Genomic DNA, 24,997 nt, shown 5'->3' with positions numbered 1-24,997 from the left:
GCTGGGATGCAACTGTGCCACATGGCAACGATTACCGGTAGATATGAAATAATGATTATTTATAATCTGATAAAAAGGTCCAGTCTGTCTCCAGGCAAAGCTTTCTGAAGATTTAAAAAAAAAATTATATTTCACATTTAAGACGGTTCGGCTGATGGCTTATTAAGAAATATATTAAATTTTGTTATTAATGTAGCACTTGGTTTTTCTATAAATCCCCTTAATTATAGATTGACTCCTGGGATTACAGAGCGGGGTTTTTAATTTAAAACGAAATGGGAACAGCTGTCGTAAAATTAGTCAACAGTGCCAGGAACATATCCACAAAACAATTTAAAAATGAACAGGACTTCCACTTATCGATTGACATTTTACTTTAAAGAAAGCCCGAGAAAATCTGCAGGGTGGAGAAAAAAGAATTGAGTTTAAGATGATGAGCAAAGATTTCTCCATCTCAAATCTTTATATTTAGCTTTTAGCTCACACTAACTTTCAGGGATTGCGTTTGGATGATTAATTTCTAGGTTTTTAATTGCCATGCACTTTAGAGATAGAAAACGTTAGCCATTCTATTTTCTTTTTTTATCAGGAAAGTAATGATCAAAGATAGGCCAGTTTTTTTTCTCTATTCAATTAAGATGGAAATTAGGGGCGTATTTTGCGTTTGTTGTCTTTTCATCATTGTTTTTCATCAGAACAGCAAAGCACCTGCAAAATGTGTTTTGGCTCGTGACTTTTGTCAGTTGATAGCACCCGGGGCTATTCCTTGTCTTACCTCTTCGATCTCTTTTTCACCTCAGCGCATGTAAAAGAACCTGTTCAACAACCGTTCAGAGCCGGCACGCTAAATTTATCTTACGGCTTTATTGTGGATCAGGTTTTGCTATCTTTGTGGCCACCAGTTGCCTACAGTATAAATGACCTACAATGAAAAATACAGACTAACTAATGTCTAATTGAAAATCTAATATGTGTAGGGTGTGCGTGTGTTTTAAAATGCAGTAATTATCAGGTACATATTTAATCAGTGTGCATCTGTCGTTTTGAGTTATTTAGCTACAATTTCAGCACTGTTTAACACATTTTAATAATGTTTTCTGCAGAATTTCTCAGATTCTTTCTTCCAAATTAGACTTAGAACATGCAAAACAATCTGCTAATTTCATCTAGGCTCTTTATCTGTAGGCAGGAAATCCTGACTATAATTTAAAATGTGTGTGTATGTGTGTGTGCAAAGAAAGCAGGTTTGTTTATAGGAAGAAAAGCCTTTTGGGAATGTTCTGACAGAAAACAAGGTTCATTAAGGGACCAAAGTGGCCAAAAATTTGGTATTTGTTGATTTGCAGTTAGTCTGTAATGGTTAGAAATAGCTTATATTAACATATTACAGATTCATATATATGCCGATTCGTCGGCTGGTTTTAGTTTAAAACGTGCGAGTCCCTCTAAATGCTGAGTGGGGGATGTGGACGGGCTCGTTGTAAAGAGCTTTGCCCTCGCTCTGAACCACCTGTGTTTGCTCTGCAGCTTTTCTCTGTGCATTGACAGCAGTGAAGTGATCTCACACGCCTGCTCCTGCCCCCATCACTCTCTAGGCCTTCATCGCTCTGGCCAGACCTCACCTTTAACTCCTTCTGCGGGGCCCGCATTGGTTTCATCTGCTCTGACCCTCATTAAATGTGGATAATGTTATCTTGATGTTGTCTTGTTAGTTGCCTCTTTGCTGTTAGTTTCCCCAAAAATGCAACTTCTGTTTAAATTGAAGATACTGAAATTATTCTGTGAAACACAAGGTAGAAGCTGTAGCTCTCAAATCTCATTTGCACTTGTGTGGATTCAAACCTGCCAGATTTAATACCAGTGAATTAATATCAACATCTTGTCAAGTTTGAATATATGGAATTGAATGAACAAATTTTAAGTATATCAGTCTAGTTATATAAACTGGTGCTTTTTTGACTTTGATAGACCCTGTTCTCTAAATGCTTTTGTCCTATAGAAAACAATGAAATGAGTGTCATTTGCTTGTTGTAACTCTTCCGAATTGAACTTAATCAATGAATCTAATAACACACGTACTGTACACTACCAGTCAAAAGTTTTTGAACAGTAAGATTTGTAATGTTTTTTAAAGAAGTCTCTTCTGCTCACCAAGCCTGCATTTATTTGATCCAAAGTATGGCAAAAAAGTAAGATTTTGAAATATTTGTACTATTTTAAAATAACTGCTTTCTATTTGAATATATTTTAAATTTTAATTATTCTTGTCATTTCAAAGCTGAATTTTCAGCATCATTACTCCAGTCTTCAGTGTCTCATGATCCTTAAGAAATCATTCTAATATGCTGATTTGCTGTTTGAGAAACATTTTTTATTGTTATTATATATGTCAGTATTTTAAAAAGCTGAGTACATATTTTCAGGATTCTTTGATGAATAGAAAGATCCAAAGATCAGCATTTATCTGAAATAAAAAGCTTTTGTAACATTATATTCTGTTATCATACAAAAGATTTCTATTTCAGATAAATGCTGTTCTTCTGAACTTTCTATTCATCAAAGAAACCTGAAAGAACTCTACTCAGCTGTTTTCAACATAGTAATAATAATAAATGTTTTTGAGCAGCAAATCAGAATATTGGAGTAACAATGCTAAAAATTCGGCTTTGAAATCACATGAGTAAATTACATTTTAAAATATATTAAAATAGAAAACAGTTATTTAAAATAGTACAGATATTTAAAAATTTTACTGTTTTTGCTATACTTTAGATCACATAAATGCAGACTTGGTGGGCAGAAGAGACTTAAAAAAACATTAAAAATCTTACTGCTCAAAAACTTTGATTGGTATTGTATTTAACTATTCAAAATGTGGTCAATCTCAGGTAACTATATTTTCCTATATTTATATTTAAATATATAAATGTTGGAAATTTATTTATTTATTTATTTAATTGACATTTGAAGTTTGGGTCTACTTGCTTTGCATTTTTTTAGGAAAATGTACACTTATATTTAATATATATACTTTATATATATATATATATATATATATATATATATATATATATATATATATATATATAAGTGTATATATTAAATATAAGTGTATATTTTCCTAAAATAATTTTTTTTTAATATATATTAATGTTTATTTTTTATTTTATTTTTTTTTTGTGTAATTAATTAAACAGTTGGATAACTGGAGTAAACATTATAAAAGGAATTAAAAGTATCTCGCAGAATATTTTTGTGTTCCACAGAAGAAAGAAATTCATAAAGTTTTGGAATGGGGGTAAATTAATTATGACAGCATTTACATTTCTGGGTGAACTTTCAGCTGATTCTCTGTTTTATGTCTAAGCTGTGGCCTAACAGCACACATTAGCTGGGTTTCCATCCAAAGTTGCGATTTAAACTTATGCTTAAAACTGGAATTTCGCATAAAACATTTGCAAATAAGCATTGTTTTTCCATCCAACAAGTCAAAAGATACAAAATTGTAACTTCCTGATAAACTGGCAATAAATATCTCTAAGAAAGTAGAAGAAGCCACTGAATGTAACAGATTTCATATGTAATAAATTACCTGTGCCTTAGATTGAGCAAACGAAACACAATAAATGCCATCATTGCTTTTGAGGGCAAATGCTTGCTGTTTGGGAACGCAGTCATGTAAGACAGTTCTGGGAGATAATTATACAGAAATTCTTTGACGACAGACTTTGCTCGGGCATTTTAGAATGAGTTTAACAACCGTTTTATTTGCTGTGGTTAGTGAAATTATGCCATCCCCTAGCACAAAGTCACATGAATTTTTTGATGCACGTGGAGGAATTTATTCGGCAAACATGTGTATTAACCCTTTTTTTGTCAAAAACCATCTTAAGCAAGTGTAAAACTTGTTTGTGAATTAAGGGACTTTCTTTCAAAATTTGGCATTTCCATCACTCGTTTCTTATGCAGTAATTCAAAATATGCATAAAAACTGAGTGATGGAAACATAACTAAGACCTGGTGATCATGCATTCAATCTGACCTGCTTTATGTTCTGGTTTCATTCCCTCTAAAATAAATGATAGTGGGTCCTCATAAAGATTGCATAAAAGATTGCAATTCTTAGCAGATGTTTTAGTTGCAAGTCTTATAGGCGTTTTAAAGCCATTGGCATCATCTCTGCTGTTTTGTGCGAGAGAGATTTATGAGTGTGTTCTGTGGAGGACGGCTCTCATGTATTTGAGCTCTTTGTTGTCAGACGAGGATGCGAGTCTTTTGTCTCTGTCCTGTCAAACTGAATATGTTTGATCAGACATCATCAGGTGACACAGGCTCGGAAATATAGAAGGGTGCGTGTGTTTCACAGGAATAGTCCTTATAATAAAGCGGCTGTTGAGTCCAGTACACAGTTGTTACATGGGAAAAATGTTTAAACTTTCACAGCAGTTAGACTAGGTATTAGTAGTTTGCTTAGCAGTTTAGCAGAGACTTTTATGCGTTTAGTGCAAGTGTAATCTGAGAGCAAACAGTTTCCCTTGTGCAAAAAAGAAGTACGCCTTAGCGTACTTTTAAAAAGAGTACTTATTACAGAAATAATATACTTAAAAAAAAATACTTAAGTGCTAACTGAATGTAAGATTTTCAGACACTTACAGTTGAAGTCAAAAGTTTACATACACCTTGCAGAATCTGCAAAATGTTAATTATTTTGCCAAAATAAGAGGGATCATACAAAATGCATGTTATTTTTTAATTTAGTATTGACTTTAAGATACTTCACATAAAAGATGTTTACATATAGTCCACAGGAGAAAATAATGATTTAAAAAAAAAAATGATCCTGTTCAAAAGTTTACGTACTATTGATTCTTAATTTTGTGTTGAACTGTTAAACTGCCTGCTGTTCTTCAAAAAAAAAAATCCTTCAGGTCCCACAAATTCTTTTGTTTTTTTTTTTTTTAATTTTTGTGTATTTGAACCCTTTCCAACAATGACTGTATGATTTTGAGATCTGTCTGAGGACAACTGAGGGACTCATATGCAACTATTGCAAAAGATTCAAACACTCACACATGCTACAGAAGGAAATACAATGCATTAAGAGCCGAGGGTGAAAACTTTTAGAATTTGAAGATCAGGGTAAATTTAACTTGTTTTGTCTTCTGGGAAACATGTAAGTATCTTCTGTAGCTTCTAAAGGGCAGTACTAAATGAACAAAAAGTGATATTTAGGCAAAATAAGAAAAATGAACACATCTTCATTCTGTTCAAAAGTTTTCACCCCCGGGCTCTAAATGCATTGTGTTTCCTTCTGGAGCATCAGTGAGTGTTTGAATCTTTTGCAATAGTTGCATATGAGTCCCTCAGTTGTCCTCAGTGTAAAAAAAGATCGATCTCAAAATTCATACACTCACTGTTGAAAAGGGTTCAAATACACAAAAATACTGAAAAAAACAAGAATTTGTGGGACCTGAACGATATTTCTGAAGAACAGCAGGCAGTTTAACTGTTCAGGACAAATAAGGGTCTCAAAAAAAACAGCTGTGGATCATTCAGGTAACAACTCAGTATTAAGAATCAAGTGTATGTAAACTTTTGAACAGGGTAATTTTTATAGATTCAACTACTATTTTCTTTTGTGGACTATATGTAAACGTATTTTATGTGAAATATCTTATTCAGGTCAGTACTAAATAAACAATAACAAGCATTTTGTATGATCCCTCTTATTTATAATAATTAACATTTTGCAGATTCTGCAAGGAGTATGTAAACTTTTGACTGTTAATTGCAATTAAATGAGAATGCATTATAGTGTAAATTACATTAAATGCAATTAGCTTAATTTTAAAGTGCATTTCAAAAGAGCAATAAAAATTCTGTTTTCCATGATAATGTCCGACCTAACATTTTGCACAACCACTTATAAGTGACAGCGTTCAGTGACCTCTGACATGATACAGGTCGTGCAGCTTTAAATGAGCTCCAGTCAGAGCAGCGGAGCGGACTGTGACACCGCTGATAACCTCCATCACATCCTCCTCTCCCCACTGGGTCAGAAAGGCCACGACCAGCCCACCTCTGCCCCACCAAACGCTCGCTCATAAAGGTCAAGGCTGCGACCCTCCTTTGCAGAGCTTAATCTCTACAGGTTAACACGTTACTCTGGGAACCTAATTTGGATAATATTGTAATGAATGCTGATAAAATACATAAGATTAAAAGAATTGTGCTTTGAAGTCGAGCTCCCCTCCCTGTTGGAGAAAAGTACATATTGACTTTAGAGGTTTGAGGCTTTTTGATGTTCTCTTTGACTTGCGAGACCTGCGCTCCAGTAATTAGAATGATTGGGGCCGCACCAGCGGAAGCTGCATGCACTTATGGTTAAAAGTGTTTCGGGGATTTGAATGCGCCGGGCATTCGAGTCATAGGCCTGCTTCCGTTATAGTCATGCGTTGTGCTAAGAATGCACGCAGACTTATCTATAGCATGCAAAGATTGTATTTGCATTTGTGTCTAGACTGCAGTTGAAGATTTTTAATCACAGGCTGCATCAGAGGTATGTAACGGTATATGTGCTCATCCAGCTAACAGGGAATTTTCTCAGGCACGGTTACAAACAGTTACTTTTCCAATAACATTAATAGAACATTAATTCAGAGTTATATATAGCATTGTCAAAATGGTGGCATGAAAACATTTTTATGCATCATTCATGGAATGTTTCTCTGAACTGTATTTTAATTGTTAGTTTGTTTAACGTTTTTTTAAATGTTACTACCGACTAGTTTAGAAAAGTAACATTCCCATAATGTTTACAGAATTGTAAAATGGAAAGTTCCCTTAAAGGCATAGCTCACCCAGAAATGAAAATTCTGTCATTAATTACCCTAATGTCGTCCCAAACCCATAAGACCTTCGTTCATTGTCATCTTCATTCAAACACAAATTAAGATATTTTTGATGAAATCAAAGAGCTTTCTGACCCTGCATAGACAGCAATGGTAATACCATGTTCACGTTTCAATCAGAGAAATGCACACATATGCGTCATGGTACAAATACTAGCACAGAAAAGAAGTAATTGTTGAATAAAGTAATTATTTTTGTTTTCTTTATGCACAAAAAGTATTCTCGTAGCTTTGTAAAATTACGGTTGAACCACTGATGTCACATGGACTATTTCTAATGATGTCCTTACTACCTTTCTGGGCCTTAACGTGGTGGTTGCATTGCTGTCTATGCAGGATCAGAAAGCTCAGATTTCATCAAAAATATCTTAATTTGTGTTTGTGCAAAGGTCTTGTGGCTTTGGAATGACATAAGGGTGAGTAATTAATGACATAATTTTCATTTTTCATTCATGAACTATGCTTTTATTGCTTTCTCTAACTTCCATATAACCAGAAAAAGCTTTTCTAACTTAATTGGAACGTTAGCAAAACGTTGTTAGAACACATTTTTAAAAAACATTATGCATCATTCATGGAATGTTTTTTTGAAACATCTTAATTGTTAGTTATTTTAGTTTGTCTAGCGTTTTTTAAACATTTAAAAACATTGACACGTTAAATGTTCAGAGAACATTCCAAAATAACATTTTCGTAATGTAAGCAAAACATTCTTAAAATACTTTTTATTTTTTATTTTTTTTTCTGACTATTTTGGCATCACTCTTGGAACCTTTTTATTGTTTGTTTAATTGTTATTTTTATGTCTAGTAGGAATGCAATGGGACATTTCCTTAAAGTTTTTTTTCTAACGTACACATGATCAAGGGAAAGAAACACTTAAAAACTGGACGTTTTAAATGTTCAGAGAACATTCGAAAATAATGTTTTCAGAATTTAATGGGACTGTTACCAAAACGTTCTTAAAATACTTTACTACATTGCAGATTTTGGCCATTGTACTCCCATTGAAACTCCCATCCAGTGCATCTTGATAAGATACTGCTCAGTTTCAAATAGGTGCCACACTGAATGCGTTTTGCAGACAATGCATCCAGTAGGATGAAAGCTTTCAAGCTTTATCACACTTTATGATACACCCCGAAGATAAGGCACGGACAGCATTCATGTATTTCTGAAGAAAACTGTTAAAATTCCAAGCCCTATCAATGACACACCTCAATTCAACAAACCCTAGAGTATAGCAAAAGTTGCTGTAGAGTCATTCATCTCCAGCGCTTTTTGATAACTCCAAGTCTTGCATTCATTTGAAGAAATAGTTTAACAAATTCATTATTTACTCACCATCATGTCATTCCAGACCTGTATGACTTTCTTTATTCTGTGGAACACAAACAGACACACTTTGATGAAGATCTGAGCTGCTGTTTTTTTTTTTTTTTTTTTAATATGACAACACATATATTAAGATTTTTACTGTAAAGCTTAACTAATGGGATAAAAAGCATTAAAAAGCGGGACAATTAAAGGCTAGTTCACACTAAAGCTGATAATTATAGTGATAACTATGACTGTAAAGTTTTATACTTTTAATAATCGTTCTAATTCTAAAATGTTACACAATGCAATGCGTGGGGGAAAAAATCTGTATATTCCTTCATTACCTTGGGGCGTATTTTTGTGGACTTAGAGTCTACACTATAAAAAAAAAAATAAAATGTTGAGTCAACTTAAAATAATTTGTTACCTGCTGCCTTGAAATTTTAAGTCAACTCAAATAAGTTCAGTCAACTCAAAATGTTAAGTTGTACTAAGTGACAACTTACCAAAAATTTGGTTTGTTAAACTTAAAAGCTGGGTAAGTTACCCAGCTGCCTCAAAATTTTAAGTTAAATCAACTCAAATATCTAAGTTGTCACTTAGTACAACTTAACATTTCAAGGTGACTAAACTTATTTGAGTTGACTAAACTTAAAATTTTAAGGCAGCTGGATAACAAATTATTTTAAGTTGACTCATTGTTTTTTACAACGTAATTCACGTCTCATGCTCTGTTTTACACTTTCTGATGTAATACAATTACTTTGAATGAAAAACGCCACCGTTTACCTCAGTTTTTGCAGAAAATCTTTCTTTTCCAGTTTTTGTATGACTTCTGAACACTTTGAATATAGCTTAGTTTTTTGTCTTTTTTGAAGGTTAAAAAAATGTCCTCTTTTAGTTCTCCTTTTGACATACAGGTATGTAATAGCATGGAGGTCAGTAAATGGCAAGATTTTTATTTTTGGCTAAACTATTTCTTTAACAGAAAACAGACACGTTGATCCTCTTTTAACCCCTCTCTTGTCTTTACCCCTCTGTTTATCTTCCAAACCCTCTCTGTCTTTGTCCTCCCTCGTCTCTCAGGAGTATATTGCAGGCCTTTACAGTAGCGCAGGTTGTCATGTTTGTTTAGACAGTCTCCATTGTGTCTGTCTGCTCGCCCAGCTGTTGATAGGATGAGCCCATCAATACATCTGTTTCAACGGCAGGTCATTAGCAAGGGCTTTATTGTGCCGCAGGTTTAGGCCCTGAGAGGTAGGGGACGGTGTTTACCCGGCCTTCCCCGCACCCACCGGCCCAGGGATCCCTCGGTCTCACGACACACCGTTGCTGAGTAGGTGCTGAGTTAGGAGACAATAGAGTCAATTGGATCCTTCTCAGACTCAGAGTTTCTCCTTGTGTGCACACGAATGAATGAAGTTCAGTTGGAGTTCAGATGGTTATCGGTCTGACATTGGCGATGAATAAAAGTTGGATTCTGCCTGATCTTAAGTAAAGAAACAATGAAAAGAGACCATAACTATGATATGATGTTATTTAATGTTTGATTGCTCTTCATTAAACCGGTTTGCTCTACGTGGCGGTTAACGCACGCAATAGCGCTTGCACGGCAACACTAAAAATGTGGCGCATACCTGCATCATATTATGAATTGTGTTTCTCTTGCATTTGTGTACTGATGAATTATTGTTACAACTATTGATTTGCATCATACACTACCAGTCAAAAGTTTTTGAACAGTAAGATTTTTAATGTTTTTTTAAGAGGTCTCCTTGCTCACCAAGCCTGCATTTATTTGATTTGAAGTACAGCAAAAACAATAACATTTTGAAATATTTTTACTATTTAAAATAACTGTTTTCTATTTGAATATATTTTAAGATGTAATATATTCCTGTGATCAAGGCTAAAATTTTCAGCATCATTACTCCAAACTTCAGCATCACATGATCCTTCAGAAATCATTCTAATATGCTGATTTGCTGTTCAAGAAACATTTTTATTATTATTATTATTATTATTATTATTATTATTATCAATATTTGAAGTAGTTCAAGTATTTGAATAGATCAATATATCAAGCAATTAATAATTAAATATTTGGGCATTTTGGACTGGATTGGTGAGAAATCATGCCTGCTTGGCTAATTAACTTTACAAGTTTCTCATTGTCAGTTCCACAGTTAGAAAATATGGATATGCATAAATATTATGTATTCATTTCAGCATTTTAATGCATAATGTATTTTTGGCTAGGGAACAAAATAGTAAATATGAATGTATTTATTTATTTTTAAACTATATATTATTTATATTATATATATTATTTAATTATTTATTTTTGTAGTTTTTTATATATCTATATATATATTTTTTTTTTATTTTGCTATTAGTAAAACTCATACTGACTTTACGCTAATTCTCATTAAATTCTTTGTATTTCTTTGAGGTTTATTTGGGAGACAATAAAGTAAATTTCAGTATTTTTGTGGAGGGTTTTTGCTATTGATAAAATTCATATTGGCTGTGTTGTTCTCCTTTGTTCTTCTTAAAGCTTTAGCTCTTTCATTTGAGCTGTCCATACATGAACAGTGTGTTGTAACAGAGCTTGATATGATCTGACATGCATTTCTCCAATCTCCACAGCTTGAGGAGGAGCTTCAGGAAGCCCAGAGAGAACGAGATAAAGCCCTGCTGCACAGTCACACACTGGAAGAGGAGCTGCAAACCTTACGCAGGTATCACAGGTGAAACACCTCACCAAATACTGCATAGAAATGACTCCTTAAACCACTCACTTGTTGAGTTTTAAAGTTTGTTTGAGTTGTGGTGGAGCATGAACCTGCTTTGACATGCCTTAAGTTTTCAGTGAACTTGCAAATAAACAAAGGTGCAGGGCAAGGTGTTCTGGAGGCTTATAACAACTCAGGTGACGGATAACGTGTTGGTGTTAGTGCAGGAATTAAGGGAAAGTATTTGCATGGCATTCCAGAGGCGAGGCTTTGTTTTAGATAGTCCACTTCATCATCTCTGGATTCTGGAAGTAGTTTTGGAAACAGACTTTTGACTAGTTTACTACACGAAGGCAGTTTCTATTTTTTTATGCAATATGCATAAGGTGATCTAAGGTTAAGACTATGAGTAACATTGTTTACCTACACTCTCAAAAGTAAAGGTTCTTTATTAGCATCTGTGGTTCCTTTAAGAACATTTAAAGGCATAGTTCACCCAAAAATGAGAATTACCTTATGATTTACTCATCCTCAAGCCATCCTAGGTGTATATTACTTTTTTCTTTCATACAATTAAAATCTGAGTTATATTAAAAACGTCTTGACTCTTCCAAGTTTTATAAAGGCAGTGAATGGCTGTTGAGATTTTGAAGCCCAAAAAAGTGCATCCATCCATCATAAAAAGTACTCCACATGGCTCCAAGGGATTAATAAAAGCCTTCTGAAGTGCAGCTATGCGTTTGTGTAAGAAAAATATCTAGAATTAAAACTTCATAAACTCTAATCTCTAGCTTCCGCTAACTGTCGAACACACGTGTACAATAGAGTGGAATTTCAGTGGATGACGTAGGCGTAGCATATGCGGTGAGAAGTAAAAAATGTGAAAGCGCAGTGGAGAAAGCAAAACAAAACACTGGTCACAAATTAGAAGTACAAAACGAGGATTTGTAAAGGAAATTCGAAATTCAAAAAGGATTTCGATATAAACCAAGATGAGACTGGTTTTTCTTTGTTGTATTTTTTAAATACAAATGCATTGCTTTGCTTCAGAAAGCCTTTATTAACCCACCAGAACCATGTGGAGCACTTTTTTATGCTGGATGTATGCACTTTATTGGGCTTCAAAATCTCAACACCCATTCACTGTCATTTAAAGCTTTGAAGAGCCAGTACATTTTTTAATATAACTACAATTGTACTCATCTGGAAGAATAAAGTTATATTCACCTAGGCTTGAGGGTGAGTAAATCATGGGGTAATTTTCATTTTTGGGTGAACTATCCCTTTAACATCAATGGAACCTTTCAATTGTACAAAAAGCTCTTTGTAGCAGAAAAGATTTTTTAGTTTATTAAAATGGTCTTCACACTTACAACAAAAATCTTTTAAAGGGGTCATCAGATTCAAAAATCACTTTTACATGTTCTTTGAACATAAATGTGTGTTGGCAGTGTGTGTACACAACCACCCCTATAATGATAAAAATCCACCCAGTGATACATTTTTAATCTTTATTAGTAATATCCCCTTTTTTTAAATCAAGCCATTTTTAGATTCTTGGTTGTGTGGCGTCACAAAAACCCAGGCCGCTCCCACGATAGTTGATTCACACGACTGTCTTACCTTAGACCTGCCCTGAGTGAGCTGTGAACTGTCTCCTATTGGGTGATTGAGGTGTTTTGTTGAATGTAATAATGAACATAGCAGTCATCATTCACTCCCGACATCTGAGCCACTGAAGACGCAGAGGATTAACAATACTTATACAATACAGAAATGTGCCAGGCCATCTACATAAATGCGTCTATGTTTGTGCAAATCATTCGTGATGCAGCTTCACCTGCAGCAGAAGTAGGTACAAGGGGTTTTTATGCATCTTTGCAAATCGCCTTTCTTAATAATGTGCTAGTTAGCAAGTTTCGCGGCTAAAGTAAACAGAACGGCTTGTCAGTTCACAGAAGAGAGGGGCGGGGTGAGCAGAGCTCCTTAGCATTTAAAGGCAAATGCAACAAAACAGCTTGCTGTGAAAAGGGCTGATTTTGACAAGGTAAAAAGGGTATTTTTAACACTACCACCTAGAAATTTAAATCAAAGTATGTTATAGAGTTTTCATTAAGACCCTAACAAATCATATCAACTTACGGACAATGGGTCATTGGATGCAAAACTCACTTTTACATGTTGTTTGAACATAAATGTGTGTTGGAAGTGTGTGTACACAGCCACCCTATTATTATAAAATTCCACCCAGTGGTATTTTTGTAATCTTTATAAGAAATATCCCCGTTTTCAAATCAAGTCATTCTTAGCTTCTTGTCAGTGTGACGTCACACCAACAAAGGCCGCTTCCACGATAGTTGATTAATATGACCGTCTTACCTTAGACCCGCCCTGACTGAGCTGTGAAAAGTCCAGCTCTGACGGCCATTGTTTCGACTCCGGTGCAGGGGAAGACAAAAATTTCTCTGATTGAGCAATTGAGGTGTTTTGTTGTTAGATGTAATAATTAACAGAGCAGTAGTCATTTACTCCCAACATCTGAGCCGCTGAAGACGCAGAGGATTATCGCTACTTTAGTTTTTGAAGGAAATGCTTTTGCCGATCTACATAAATGTGTCTGTATTCATGCAAATTATTCGTGATGCAGCTTCATCTACAGCAGAAGTGAGTGCAAGGGTTTTTTTATGCATCTTTGCAAATCGCCTTGCAGTTACCCAATAATGTGCTAGTTAGCAAGTTTTGCGGCTAAATGCAGCTAAAGTAAACAGAACGGGTCTTCAGCCCTCAGAAGAGAGATGCGGGGTGAGCAGAGCTCATTAGCATTTAAAGGCAAATGCAACAAAACAGCTCGCTTTGAAAAGGGCTGATTTTGACAAGGTAAGAATGATGTTTTTACACTACCACTAAGAAATTTTAACCGAAGTATGTTATAGACTTCTCATTAAGACCCTAACGAATCATATCAACTTGTGGAAAATGGTTGTTTTATGAAACCTTTTCTTTTCTAAACCTTCAATTTGTAAGAGTGCAGGTACGTTAGTAAACAATATAAACCTTTTTTTCTTGTTTAGCTCCTTTTGGTCATGTATTTGATAGCCAGTACTAGAATGGTTGTTACTGAGCAGGTTTCTCTATAACAAAAGTTTCTTAATTAAAAGACCCTCATTTCACCTTATTTCCCCGTGCTTCTGTTTGAAGCAGAAAGCATGCATCATGCATCGAGTCATCATCGTCCAGCTTTATAACAGATTATGAGCATTGAAACTGGCTTTTATGTGTTTTGTTTGCTTTGCCCAGGGAAAAATAAATTGCTTGACTTAAGTGCAGTGAGTCATTAGATGACCGCAAACTCATGATCTCAAGGTTTGGAGCGTTTGTGAAGTTGTGATCTCGAGCCACGTCTCCTGCAGACGCTGTCAGAGGTCTGTCCGCGCTGCGCAAAAAAGCCTCCAGAGGCACCGACCGCAAACGTTTCAGCACCACCTAACATCTGATTGTTTTGGCCTGCGAGTTGAACTCTTTGCTTATTTAAGGTTTTATTCAAAATGATAGTCGGGGTCTTAAATAACCAAACCGAACCGTTCCCAGTGGTCGTGATGGACTACCGCAGACCCGCCCTCCTCGGTTCTTGTCTTCCAGCCAGAGGGCTTGTTTGCTTTACTTGGGCTTTATCTGTCACTGAAGACGGCTTTAATAGACGACATGGAGTAAATACATTTGGCTCGTAAACTGGTCGTGCTGGTTAAGTGAGCTGTATCCGGTTTCACTGAGATGTACATCCGTGTGTATCAAGGACTTTGAATTTGCATTTGTCACATCTTAGATCTCTTCCGCATCCGTTGTGCATGATTGCATGTTTGTGTTTCGCTCCAAAAGGGTTTTACCAACCAATCATGCCACAGGAGAACTTTTGGTAACACTTTGGAATAAGGTTCAGTTTGTTCAGTTAATTTCTTTATTTTTTAACAGCATGTATTAATCTACATTCATGTTAATTTATACATATACTAATATATTTTAACATTTTAAATTAGATAAATTTGCTATTGTCAATGTATTATGGACAACTGAAAATGAATAATAGTACACTACTGTTTAAAAGTTTGGGGTTGTTAGGTATTTTTAATGTTTATTTTCTGTATTTATTTTATAAAAAATACAGTAAAAACAGTAATATTTTGAAATATTTTTACAATTTAAAATATCTGTTTTCTTTTTAATACATTTTAAAATAAGATTTATTCCTGTAATGCAAAGCTGAATTTTCAGCATCATTACTCAAGTCTTCAGTGTCACATGATCCTTCAGAAATCATATTAATATGCTCATCTGCTGCTCAAGAAACATTTCTTATTATTATCAATGTTGAAAACATTTGTACTGCTTAATATTTGTGTGGAAACCTTGAGACTTTTTATAAGCATTCATTAAATTTTAGTAATAAGCATCTCTAATTAAAAGATTTTTTATACAAATTTATATTTTTTTATCAGAATTCTTTGATGAATAGAAAGAACAGCATTTGTTTTTCATTACATTTTAATAATAGGCATCTCTAATTAATAGATTTTTATAAAAAATTATTTTTATGAGGATTCTTTGAAAATGAAAAGAACAGCATTTGTTTAAAATAGAATAAAATGATTTGAAATATAATTTATTTATTATAATTAAATTTATTTATAATTTATTTAAATAATTTATGTAAAATAATAAGGGTTTCAATTGTCACATTTGATTAATTAAATGTATCCTTGCTGAGTAAAAGCATTCATTTTTGTATACATTTCAAATTAACATTAAACTAGATTTTTTAAGGACTGAAAATGTATTGTTTACTGCTAGGTCACTGTATCTAATTCATTAACATATATTAATAAATTCAACTAGGTCCATTAGGAACTGTTCTTTAGTTCCTTAAAAAATATCCAGAACATTACACACTTATCTGAGCTTTTTAACCTCCAAAGAACCAATATAAACATCTTTTGGTGTGTTTATGATTTTGGTGCTCAGAACTGCTTGTTTTGAAAACTAAAGTAATTCACTTGAGCGGCTGTGAGTGTTTGGTGCTACACACCCAAACTCACTTAATCTGAGAAGAGAGTTCTCTGTCTTGTAGTCTTTTCTGTCTGCCCCAGCAGGAGGAGGAGAAGGAACACATTGTATTTCGTCAGACAATCTGCATTGTGTGAGCGTCCAGCACTGGTCCCCAGCCCCTGCCAATGTGGCTGCAGCGCTGAACCTTTAAAAGGAGAATCCTCCAGGCCCAACAAAGGCCAGAGTATGGCTGCGTGTGTTTGCTCTCAGGATTGCCCGACCACCTCCATTGTGTCTTTTAGGATAACAGACAGTCTGTGTCACATGAAAGGGCAGCGAACAGATGAGAGAGAGAATGGGGTGGTTGGAAAAAAAATGTCTGCGGCGTGATCCTCTGGCTCTGATAGAACTGGCTCCGAATAGTGCAGCGATCCCCGCTGATAAAGAGAAACACTTAGGCAATTTTGTTCACCTGGGGTGGGTTGTTTTAATGGGCCGGCCGGTGAAGGAGAGGTTAGACTGTGAGTTTAAGGTGCTTTGTTTGAGCGTCAGCCAGGAGGGAGGCAGTGCTGGATAGACGTGTATTAACACCACAGGTCCCCGTACGGTCCAACTCCCCAGTGATCACTCATTATCACACATGCTAACAGCTCGACCTGTCAACACTTGCAGCTCGATAGTCATTAGCAGATACAACGTACACATACATGAGCTCTCTTTTTCCAATACTCTTACACTACGCCGTAAGCCGAAGAGCCCAGTTTCGATTTTCAGCTCAAACCTGATTTTTTTTTTTTTTTTTTTTTTTTTTTTTTTCGGTTGTTCACATGATCTTTTAAATCTGACCCACTGGTCTAAATGATCCTAAACTGACCTGTAAACATAAAACAGCCTTCCCAGACATGTTCATCAAAAATCATCAACACCTTTTATGTATATCATGTATATTAATAGTTTCTATATATATATATATATATATATATATATATATATATATATATAACATATTTATAATTTATAATTTCTATTTCTATATTTTTTATTTTATTTGTAATGACATAGCTGAATTATTTGCTGAGTTTTCCAACAAATGTTTCAGGATTTATTTGAAATAGAAATCTACAATATAAATGTCTTTATTTTATTTTTGTATATATTTAATTTAATTTGTGGCAAAGCTGAATTTCCAGCTGAATTTTTAATCAAAGGATTTTTTTTTTTATTTGAATTTGATTTTGATATACATACACATATCTTGTTAACAGTAATATGCATTACATTATATAATATAATTTCCATATAAATAAAAAATATAAAATATAAATAGTTTTAGTTTATAATATAAAAATTTATAATTTTCTATCTTTTGAAATATTTAGTACATATTTAGTGATATTACAATAATCAATTAATTAAACAATAATAAATGTAATACAAATATATAATAAAATAAAAGAACACACACATTATATATATATATATATATATATATATATATGTGTGTGTGTGTGTGTGTGTGTGTGTGTGTGTGTGTATATAATTATTATATATAGTAATATATAATAATATATATTTATGTGTGTATGTATGTGTGTATATATATATTATTTTATTTTATTTTTATTTTTTTTTTGATGATGATGAAAAAGCTGCATTTTTAGCAGAATTAAAAAAAACATTTTTTTATTTGAAACAATAATCTTTTATAACATAAATATTTTTACTGTAATTTTTTTTTATCAATTTAATGCGTGGTATACATACATATACAAACCGATTTGAGCCATATATACATATATATCCAAGATTTAGATGTATATAATGTATATTTATTTATTTTATTAATTTTTATACATGTTTTTAATTTAATTTATGATGGTAAAGCTGCATTTTCAGCTGAAATTTCCACAATTTTAACTGTCATTTTTGATCTATTTAATGAATGGTATACATACATGTATAAACCGTTTGAGCCACGGTCTGTTGCGGAGTCTCTCTCTCATTTTGGTGTTTGATATTTGTGTTTATTATTAACTTTGTATATGAGGTAACACAGTAGCAAGTTGTCTGATCTTTACAGAGATTTCTAATCATTCATCTCTCAGCGAACTGATTATCAGTGGCATTTATTTCCATTTTCTTGTGTTTTCCCCGTTTCATTCAAACCCCCGCCGATTGAGCTGAAATTACTTATTCTCGGAAATCCTTGGATGTTGATAACACCAGTAGTTATGCCACATTGCTAGATGGAAACTTTGAATTTATGTGATATTTATAACGCCTGTGGCATTAACAGACTTTATCCCCAAAACAGAGCAAACTGCAGCCGCTGCATTAGCCGTCTTCGCCGTTCTGTGCAGCAAAATACATTTTGTAGATTGCATGGAACCCCTCCCAGCAAGCAGTGGCTGCTTTATCCAAACGCACAGCAGCATTCCTACCCAGGCTCAGCGCTAGAAATTCCCTTTTTTTCATGAACTAGTGATCACAACTTTGGTGTTTGTGTTCGCCATTGGGTGTGTTCTCATATTTCTGTGTTCTATTGAGGGAACGAGATGTATTGAAACAACCACGGCCTTTATCAGCAGCTGTCAGCATGAGTGATTGGTGTTAGGAATGGCTGACAGTGGGATGTGGTTGCTAGTTAGTTTACGTCCACATCAGGTTGCTATAGACACCTGTCAGTAGAATGTCTGTCTCTGCTTTGGCTGCGGTCTCTATGTACTTTTTTGCCTGCAGATAAATGCTCTCTATTAAAAGGTTATTTTACATTTCCCATCTGATAGCATTTTGTGGTGGCGTTAATGTTTAACTGGCCTGTAGAGTTAGAGGGCAGGTTCGTTGGGATCCCACCCCTGTGATCAGGTATCTTACGGTTCTGGTTAATGTTTAACACAGTTCTCAGGTCGTCTGTCTGGCAACCTTTATAACTAGACCAACATACACTGTTTTTAACGAGTAGCATATGTTTGGTTGAATGCGCTGAATAGAATTTAAAGGCGAGTTATTCTTATTTCTTTTATATCTAGTCATTGTTACTGTTGCTCATACTTAAAAGAAATAGTTGACCTCGCCCAAAAAAATTGCTTAAGTTTCTCACATGCAGGACATCCAAGATGTAGGTGATTTTGTTTCTCTTTATTGCAACAGATTTGGAAAAATTTAGCATTACACGAGTTGCTCACCAATGGATGCTTTGCAGTGAATGGGTGCCGTCAAAATGACAGTCCAAACAGCTGATAAAAACATAATCCACAGGTAATCCACACAACTTGAGAAGTGAAAAGCTACATATTTGTACTAAATAAATTAATTATTAGAGCATTAAACTTCAAACTGAGCAAGCTTAAGGATAAAGTCCTGATTTTCGTCTGAATCAGGAGAGAAATATGCACAGATCAAATACATTTTACAAACAAAAAGAGGCCAAAGCCTTTCTAAACAAATGTGTGATTTGATGTGAGAGGACAACAGGCGATGGACTTTTTCACTGGAGGGAATGTTAGATGGATTATAGACTCATATTTTAGCCAAAAGTGACCTTTATGGAGTTATAACGTCTTAATTATGGATTTGTTTCTTAAAAACATGCTGCTTTTTACTTTAAAAGATGTTAATTGATGTTGTGTGGATTGCTCATTGTGTACTTATTGTGATGTTTTTATCAGCTGTTAGGACTCTCATTTTGACTGCACCCATTCACTGCAGAGGATCCATTGGTGAGCAAGTGATGTAATGCTACATTTCTCTAAATCTATTCTGATGATGAGAAAACTCACATCTGTGGTCTGAGTATAGGTCATTTTTCAGCAAATTTTAATTTTTGTATGGATACTCTCAAAAATAATGGTTCTTAATTTACACCTGTGGTTCCATGAAGAACATTCAACATCCATTCAATCTTTCCATTGCACAAAACGTTCTTTATAGTGCTTCTTCAGAATATTAAAATATGCACTAATTTTAAAAAGACTTTTCACTGAAAGTTCCAAAAATAGTTCTTGCATGCCATTGCTTCAGAAAATCCTTTTGAAACATATATTTTTAAGAGTGTCATATAATCACATATGTGACCCTGGACCACAAAACCAGTCATAAGTAGCACGGATATATTTGTAGCAATAGCCAAAAATACATTGCATGGGTCAAAATGATCGATTTTTCTTTTATGCCAAAAATCATTGGGATATTAAGTAAAGATCATGTTCCATGAAGATATTTTGTAAATGTCCTATCATAAATGTATCAAAACTTAATTTTTGATTAGTTATATGCATTGCTAAGAACTTCATTTGCACAACTTTTCTAATATTTAGATTTTTTTTTTTTTTTTTGCACCGTCAGATTCCAGATTTTCAAATAGATGTATCTTGGGCCAAATATTGTCCTATCCTAACAAACCATACATCAACAGAAAGCCTATTTAGCTTTCAGATTATTCTAAATCTCAGTTTCAAAAAATTGACCCTTATGACTGGTTTTGTAGTTCAGGGTCACATATGATTTCATACATCCATCCACAGTTTCTGTGTAGTAAACATCATACTGGCATCTGAGCGGGACATGAACGTCATATATCCTGCTGTAATGATTCTCATAAAGTGGGGACCAGGATGGACCAGTTTTGTCTGGGGGGGGGGTGGGCGGACTTAGATAAGATAATCCATAGTGTGGCAATGCTTCTCTGCCCTTGTTTGTCACTGTCATTGGACCTTTGTACCCAATATGTTTGCATTTAATTAAACAAAGCACACAACTTTACATCACTTTCTCAACCATCAATATCGCATCAGAATTGATTACCTCCTGCCTTAGAAAAAATAAAAAAATAAAGGAAGAACCTGACATGCAAACCTTCCTGAAACTAATTAGCAAGACTGAATGAGTAATATGACTTCAGGGCAACAACATGCAGCCAAAAGACAAAAGCTGCTGCCAATCAATTTTGATGTCTCTGTCACTATAGACACATGCAAGGCATGCGAGCCAGACGGACGTTTTGTATTGTCAGCTAATCGTGGCATTGTACTAAATCCATTGTTTCCCTGGCTAATATGAATGCCCACTTAATCGCACTGTGGTTTTCTGTATGTCTGTGGTGGCAGGTGAACGCGGTGTACCTGTGTTATTACAGCCGTTCATCTGCTTTCTACTTGAATGAAAAGGGGAGCAGGTGTCATCATTATTTAGAATCGATATTGACATCTCCATGCTATTGGTGTCATATTAAAGCATATTATTCCTCTGCAGCTTGTTGGCAGCTTTTTAAGCACCTTGAAGCCAGGGTTGCCAGGTCTGCGTAACAAAAGTTTCCCAATGAACATATCCCAAATATTCCCATACCTGAAGTACATATTTTATAGTCACTGTTGAAAACCAATATGCAAGCCTGGACCACAAACCAGTCTTAAGGGTCAATTTTCTAAATAAATAAGCTTTCCATTGATGTATGGTTTGTTAGGATAGGACAATAATTGACAATAATAATTAAAAAATATTGAGAAAATCGCCTTTAAAGTTGTCCAAATTAAGTTTTTAGCAATGCATATTACTAATCAAAAATTAGGTTTTGATATATTTACTGTAGGAAATTTACAAAATATCTTTATGGAACATGATCTTTACTTAATATCCTAATGATCCGTGGCATAAAAGAAAAATTGATAATTTTGACCCATACAATGTATTGTTGGCTATTGCTACAAAAATACCCAAGTCCACTTCCAGAACAACAATTTACAGATAATGTACTCACCCCCTTGTCATCCACAATGTCCATGTCTTTCTTTCTTCAGTCATAAAGAAATTATGTTTTTTGAGGAAAACATTTCAGCATTTTTCTCCATATAATGGACTGATATGGTGCCCCGATTTTGAACTTCCAAAATGCAGTTTAAATTGCGGCTTCAAACGATCCCAAATGCTGCTAGCGTAACGATCAGTTATTTAATAAAAATAATACAATTGATATACTTTTTTAATGCCAAACGCTTGTCTTACTCTACCTGGACTCTTTTTATTCCGGTTCATGATAGTTAGGGTTTGTCGAAAAAACTCCCATCTCATGTTCTCCCTCAACTTCGAAATCGTCCTATATCGCTGTTTTACCTTTTTTGTTAAGGGTGTTTGATTTTCTTTGCATGTTCACTGTGCAAAGACTGGGTCGGAACTTCTGCAGCGATGTGGAATGATTTTGAAATGTTTTTTAGAATTGAGGGAGAAAATATGATTGGAGTTTTTCGACATACCCTAACTGTCTTGAATCAGAATATACAGAGTTCAGGGAGAGAAAGGCAAGACGAGCGTTTGAGATTAAAAAGCATTTAAATTGTATTTCTTTAAATTAAAATATCCGATCGTTTTGCTAGATAAGACCCTTCTTCCTCAGCTGGAATCGTTTACAACCACATTTAGGATCGTTTGAAGCCGCATTTAAACTGCCTTTACGAAGTTCAAAATCGGGGCACAAAATCAGTCCATTATATGGAGAAAAATGCTGAAATGTTTTCCTCAAAAAATATAATTTCTTTACGACTAAAGAAAGAAAGACTTAAACATCTTAGATGACAAGGGGGTGAGTACATTATATGTGAATCTATGTTTTGGAAGTGGACTTCTCCTTTAAGGCTGGTTTTGTGGTTCAGGGTCACATATCTTAATGATCAAAAACACAGCTCAAGGGCTCCTTACCAGTGGCCTTCACAAAAAAGTTTTATCATTGCTAGAATACAAAATATTTCAGTACAAGCATTTCAGTCAAATAAACTTTAAGCAATATGTCAAACCATTAACCCATGGGGGAAAAATCAACCTGTGGCAACAGTGTAAAAGTAGCCCAATTCCATGGGAAAAACACAGACTTGGCAACCCTGCTTTAAGCATAGAAAATAATATCTCGGCTTGTTGAGAGGGGGGAAAATTACTTTTTGTTTGACGGACGATAAAACAGGTGATAAAATCTATTAGATGTACAGTAAGTAACCACATACCAACCAAGGAAGTCTACCCACCTTATTTTGCAAGAATGAGAAATCTATTTCTTTGAATAAGCAAGATTTATGATTTATTACCAATCATAGTTAAATGACTTGAAGAATAAGAAAGTGCAGTAAAAGGTCAAACTATTTGTGACCCTGGACCAAAAAAACAGTCATAAGGGTCTAATCAAAAAGTATGTTTTGATATATAGTAGGAAATCTACAAAATATCTTCATGGAGCATGATCTTTACTTAATATCCTAATGATTTTTGGCATAAAAAAAATAATAATAATTTTGACCCATACAGTGTATTTGTGGCTATTGCTATAAATATACCCATGCTACTTAAGACTGGTTTTGTGGTCCAGGGACACAGTTGTGCTATAAACCAGTTTTTTTTTATCATTATTATAATAATAAGTTAATATAACAAATACCAATTTGCAATATAAAGTAAAATAATTTGAAGTGAATGACACGTCTTGTGAATGAAACTTCAAATCGTGCAACTTAAGGCCCTTCACACCAAGGACGAAAATTAAAACTATTACGATAAAACGAAAACGTTTTTTTTTTTTTTTAATCATTTTAAATGTAAAAAATACCAGAGTTCACACTACAATTATAACGATAATATCAAAAACAATTTCAAAATGACTTTTTTCCAGCTGATGAGCAATAAAAAGTTACACCGGAAGCTTCGCAATTTCAAGATGCAAACAGCCACAGCTGCTTTTACATTAAAAATATTTAAATATTTATAAATTCTGTTTATCACAATATCAGTAGTTTGATTGCTGATGCAGCTCTGAAAGCACACAACCTGCTTGCTGCAATCTTTGCACACTGGCATAGGCATTTTATGAGCGCAATCACCTGAAACGTAAAATGCCATGTCAAATATAGCAAAGCCTTGGCAGCACATAACAGCATTATGGTGGTTTTGTTCTGCACAGGAAAGCTGCATCATGTTTTCATTAGAAATGATTATTCTTCAAAACGTCTGTTTTCTCATGAAGTCGATTTGTTTTTTTTGACAGTTTCTGCTCGTGTGTTCATTGGTTAGACTGATATGAATCTGTCATCGTCGCCTCTACCCTTCTGTGTTTATCTTGACCCTCGTTATCTCACGGCTTGTTGAAAAACACCTGTCTGAATTTCACCCCAAGTTGGATGCAGTGCTGTGAGAGCGCTAATGTATTCCGCTGACATTCTGAGGAATTATTAGCCCCAGATATTGTTTCTTGTACTGACATTCCATTTGAATATTAGATGTGTCTGTTGATATAGAGTTATGATTCCCACCTCCAGGTAAACTGCAAGCATACTCTCGCTGTGTCTGGGTCAAGTTTCATGTTTGTGTAAGAAATTTGACCATTGGCATTTCTCCTTCTGGTTTATGAAACATGAGCCTGATGCTACACCGTCAGTCAGCCGTTATATTGTTCTTGTAATTTTGATGATTGTCTTTCCCGAGGATCTTTTGAAGTGTGCAATGGATAACAAAGATATGTACTTTTGTCGTTTTTATATGCATTAAAATTTATATTACTTGGAAATTAACACACTTACCAATTCAGTTCAGTTCATATTAGTTAATATTTTTTTAATTCATAAACAATCACATAATCTATGTTGCCTACTGCATTTGTTAGAATGCACTGAAAACAGTAACCTAAACATATAATTAAACAGGTCAAGTTAAAAATTAGCTCATATCTCTGAATCAACATAAATACATTAATTTTTACCAACAAAAGTAAATTTTTATGGGTTAAATCGGGTAAATATAGCTATAAAAGTTAGCAAATAAATTTCACCACTTTATAGAGTGTTGATTAAAATGTAGATTTTAGAGTTTATGTTACTGTTTGTTATTTTTCAAATCCAAAACTTGGCCTCTGCCTAATCTGTGCCTGATTTCACATTGTTTTATATTTAACGAAGTGGAAAATGTGCAGGATTCTGCTGAATGAGTTTAAATACGGTAAACTTTTGACAGTTAGAAGTA

The 24,997-nt window shown here is 34.3% G+C and overlaps 1 protein-coding gene across 2 annotated transcripts in view; it reads left to right on the top strand.

Annotated features, from left to right (window-relative positions):
* The window catches only part of mipol1 (mirror-image polydactyly 1), a 97,033-nt gene that overhangs the window by 61,477 nt on the left and 10,559 nt on the right, over window positions 1-24,997 (top strand). The window contains exon 12 of one of the 2 annotated variants that reach the window (XM_051132649.1): window positions 10,881-10,972. In XM_051132649.1, the coding sequence (XP_050988606.1) occupies window positions 10,881-10,972 (92 nt within the window). Of the gene's footprint in view, window positions 1-10,880; window positions 10,982-24,997 lie in introns of both variants that reach the window. The other variant, XM_051132648.1, reaches the window with a different exon arrangement.

The sequence above is a fragment of the Labeo rohita genome, chromosome 17, assembly GCF_022985175.1.
Source record: "Labeo rohita strain BAU-BD-2019 chromosome 17, IGBB_LRoh.1.0, whole genome shotgun sequence".
NCBI lineage: Eukaryota > Metazoa > Chordata > Actinopteri > Cypriniformes > Cyprinidae > Labeo > Labeo rohita.
Note: the sequence above shows the minus strand (reverse complement) of the source record. Positions and strands in the feature narration are given on the sequence as shown.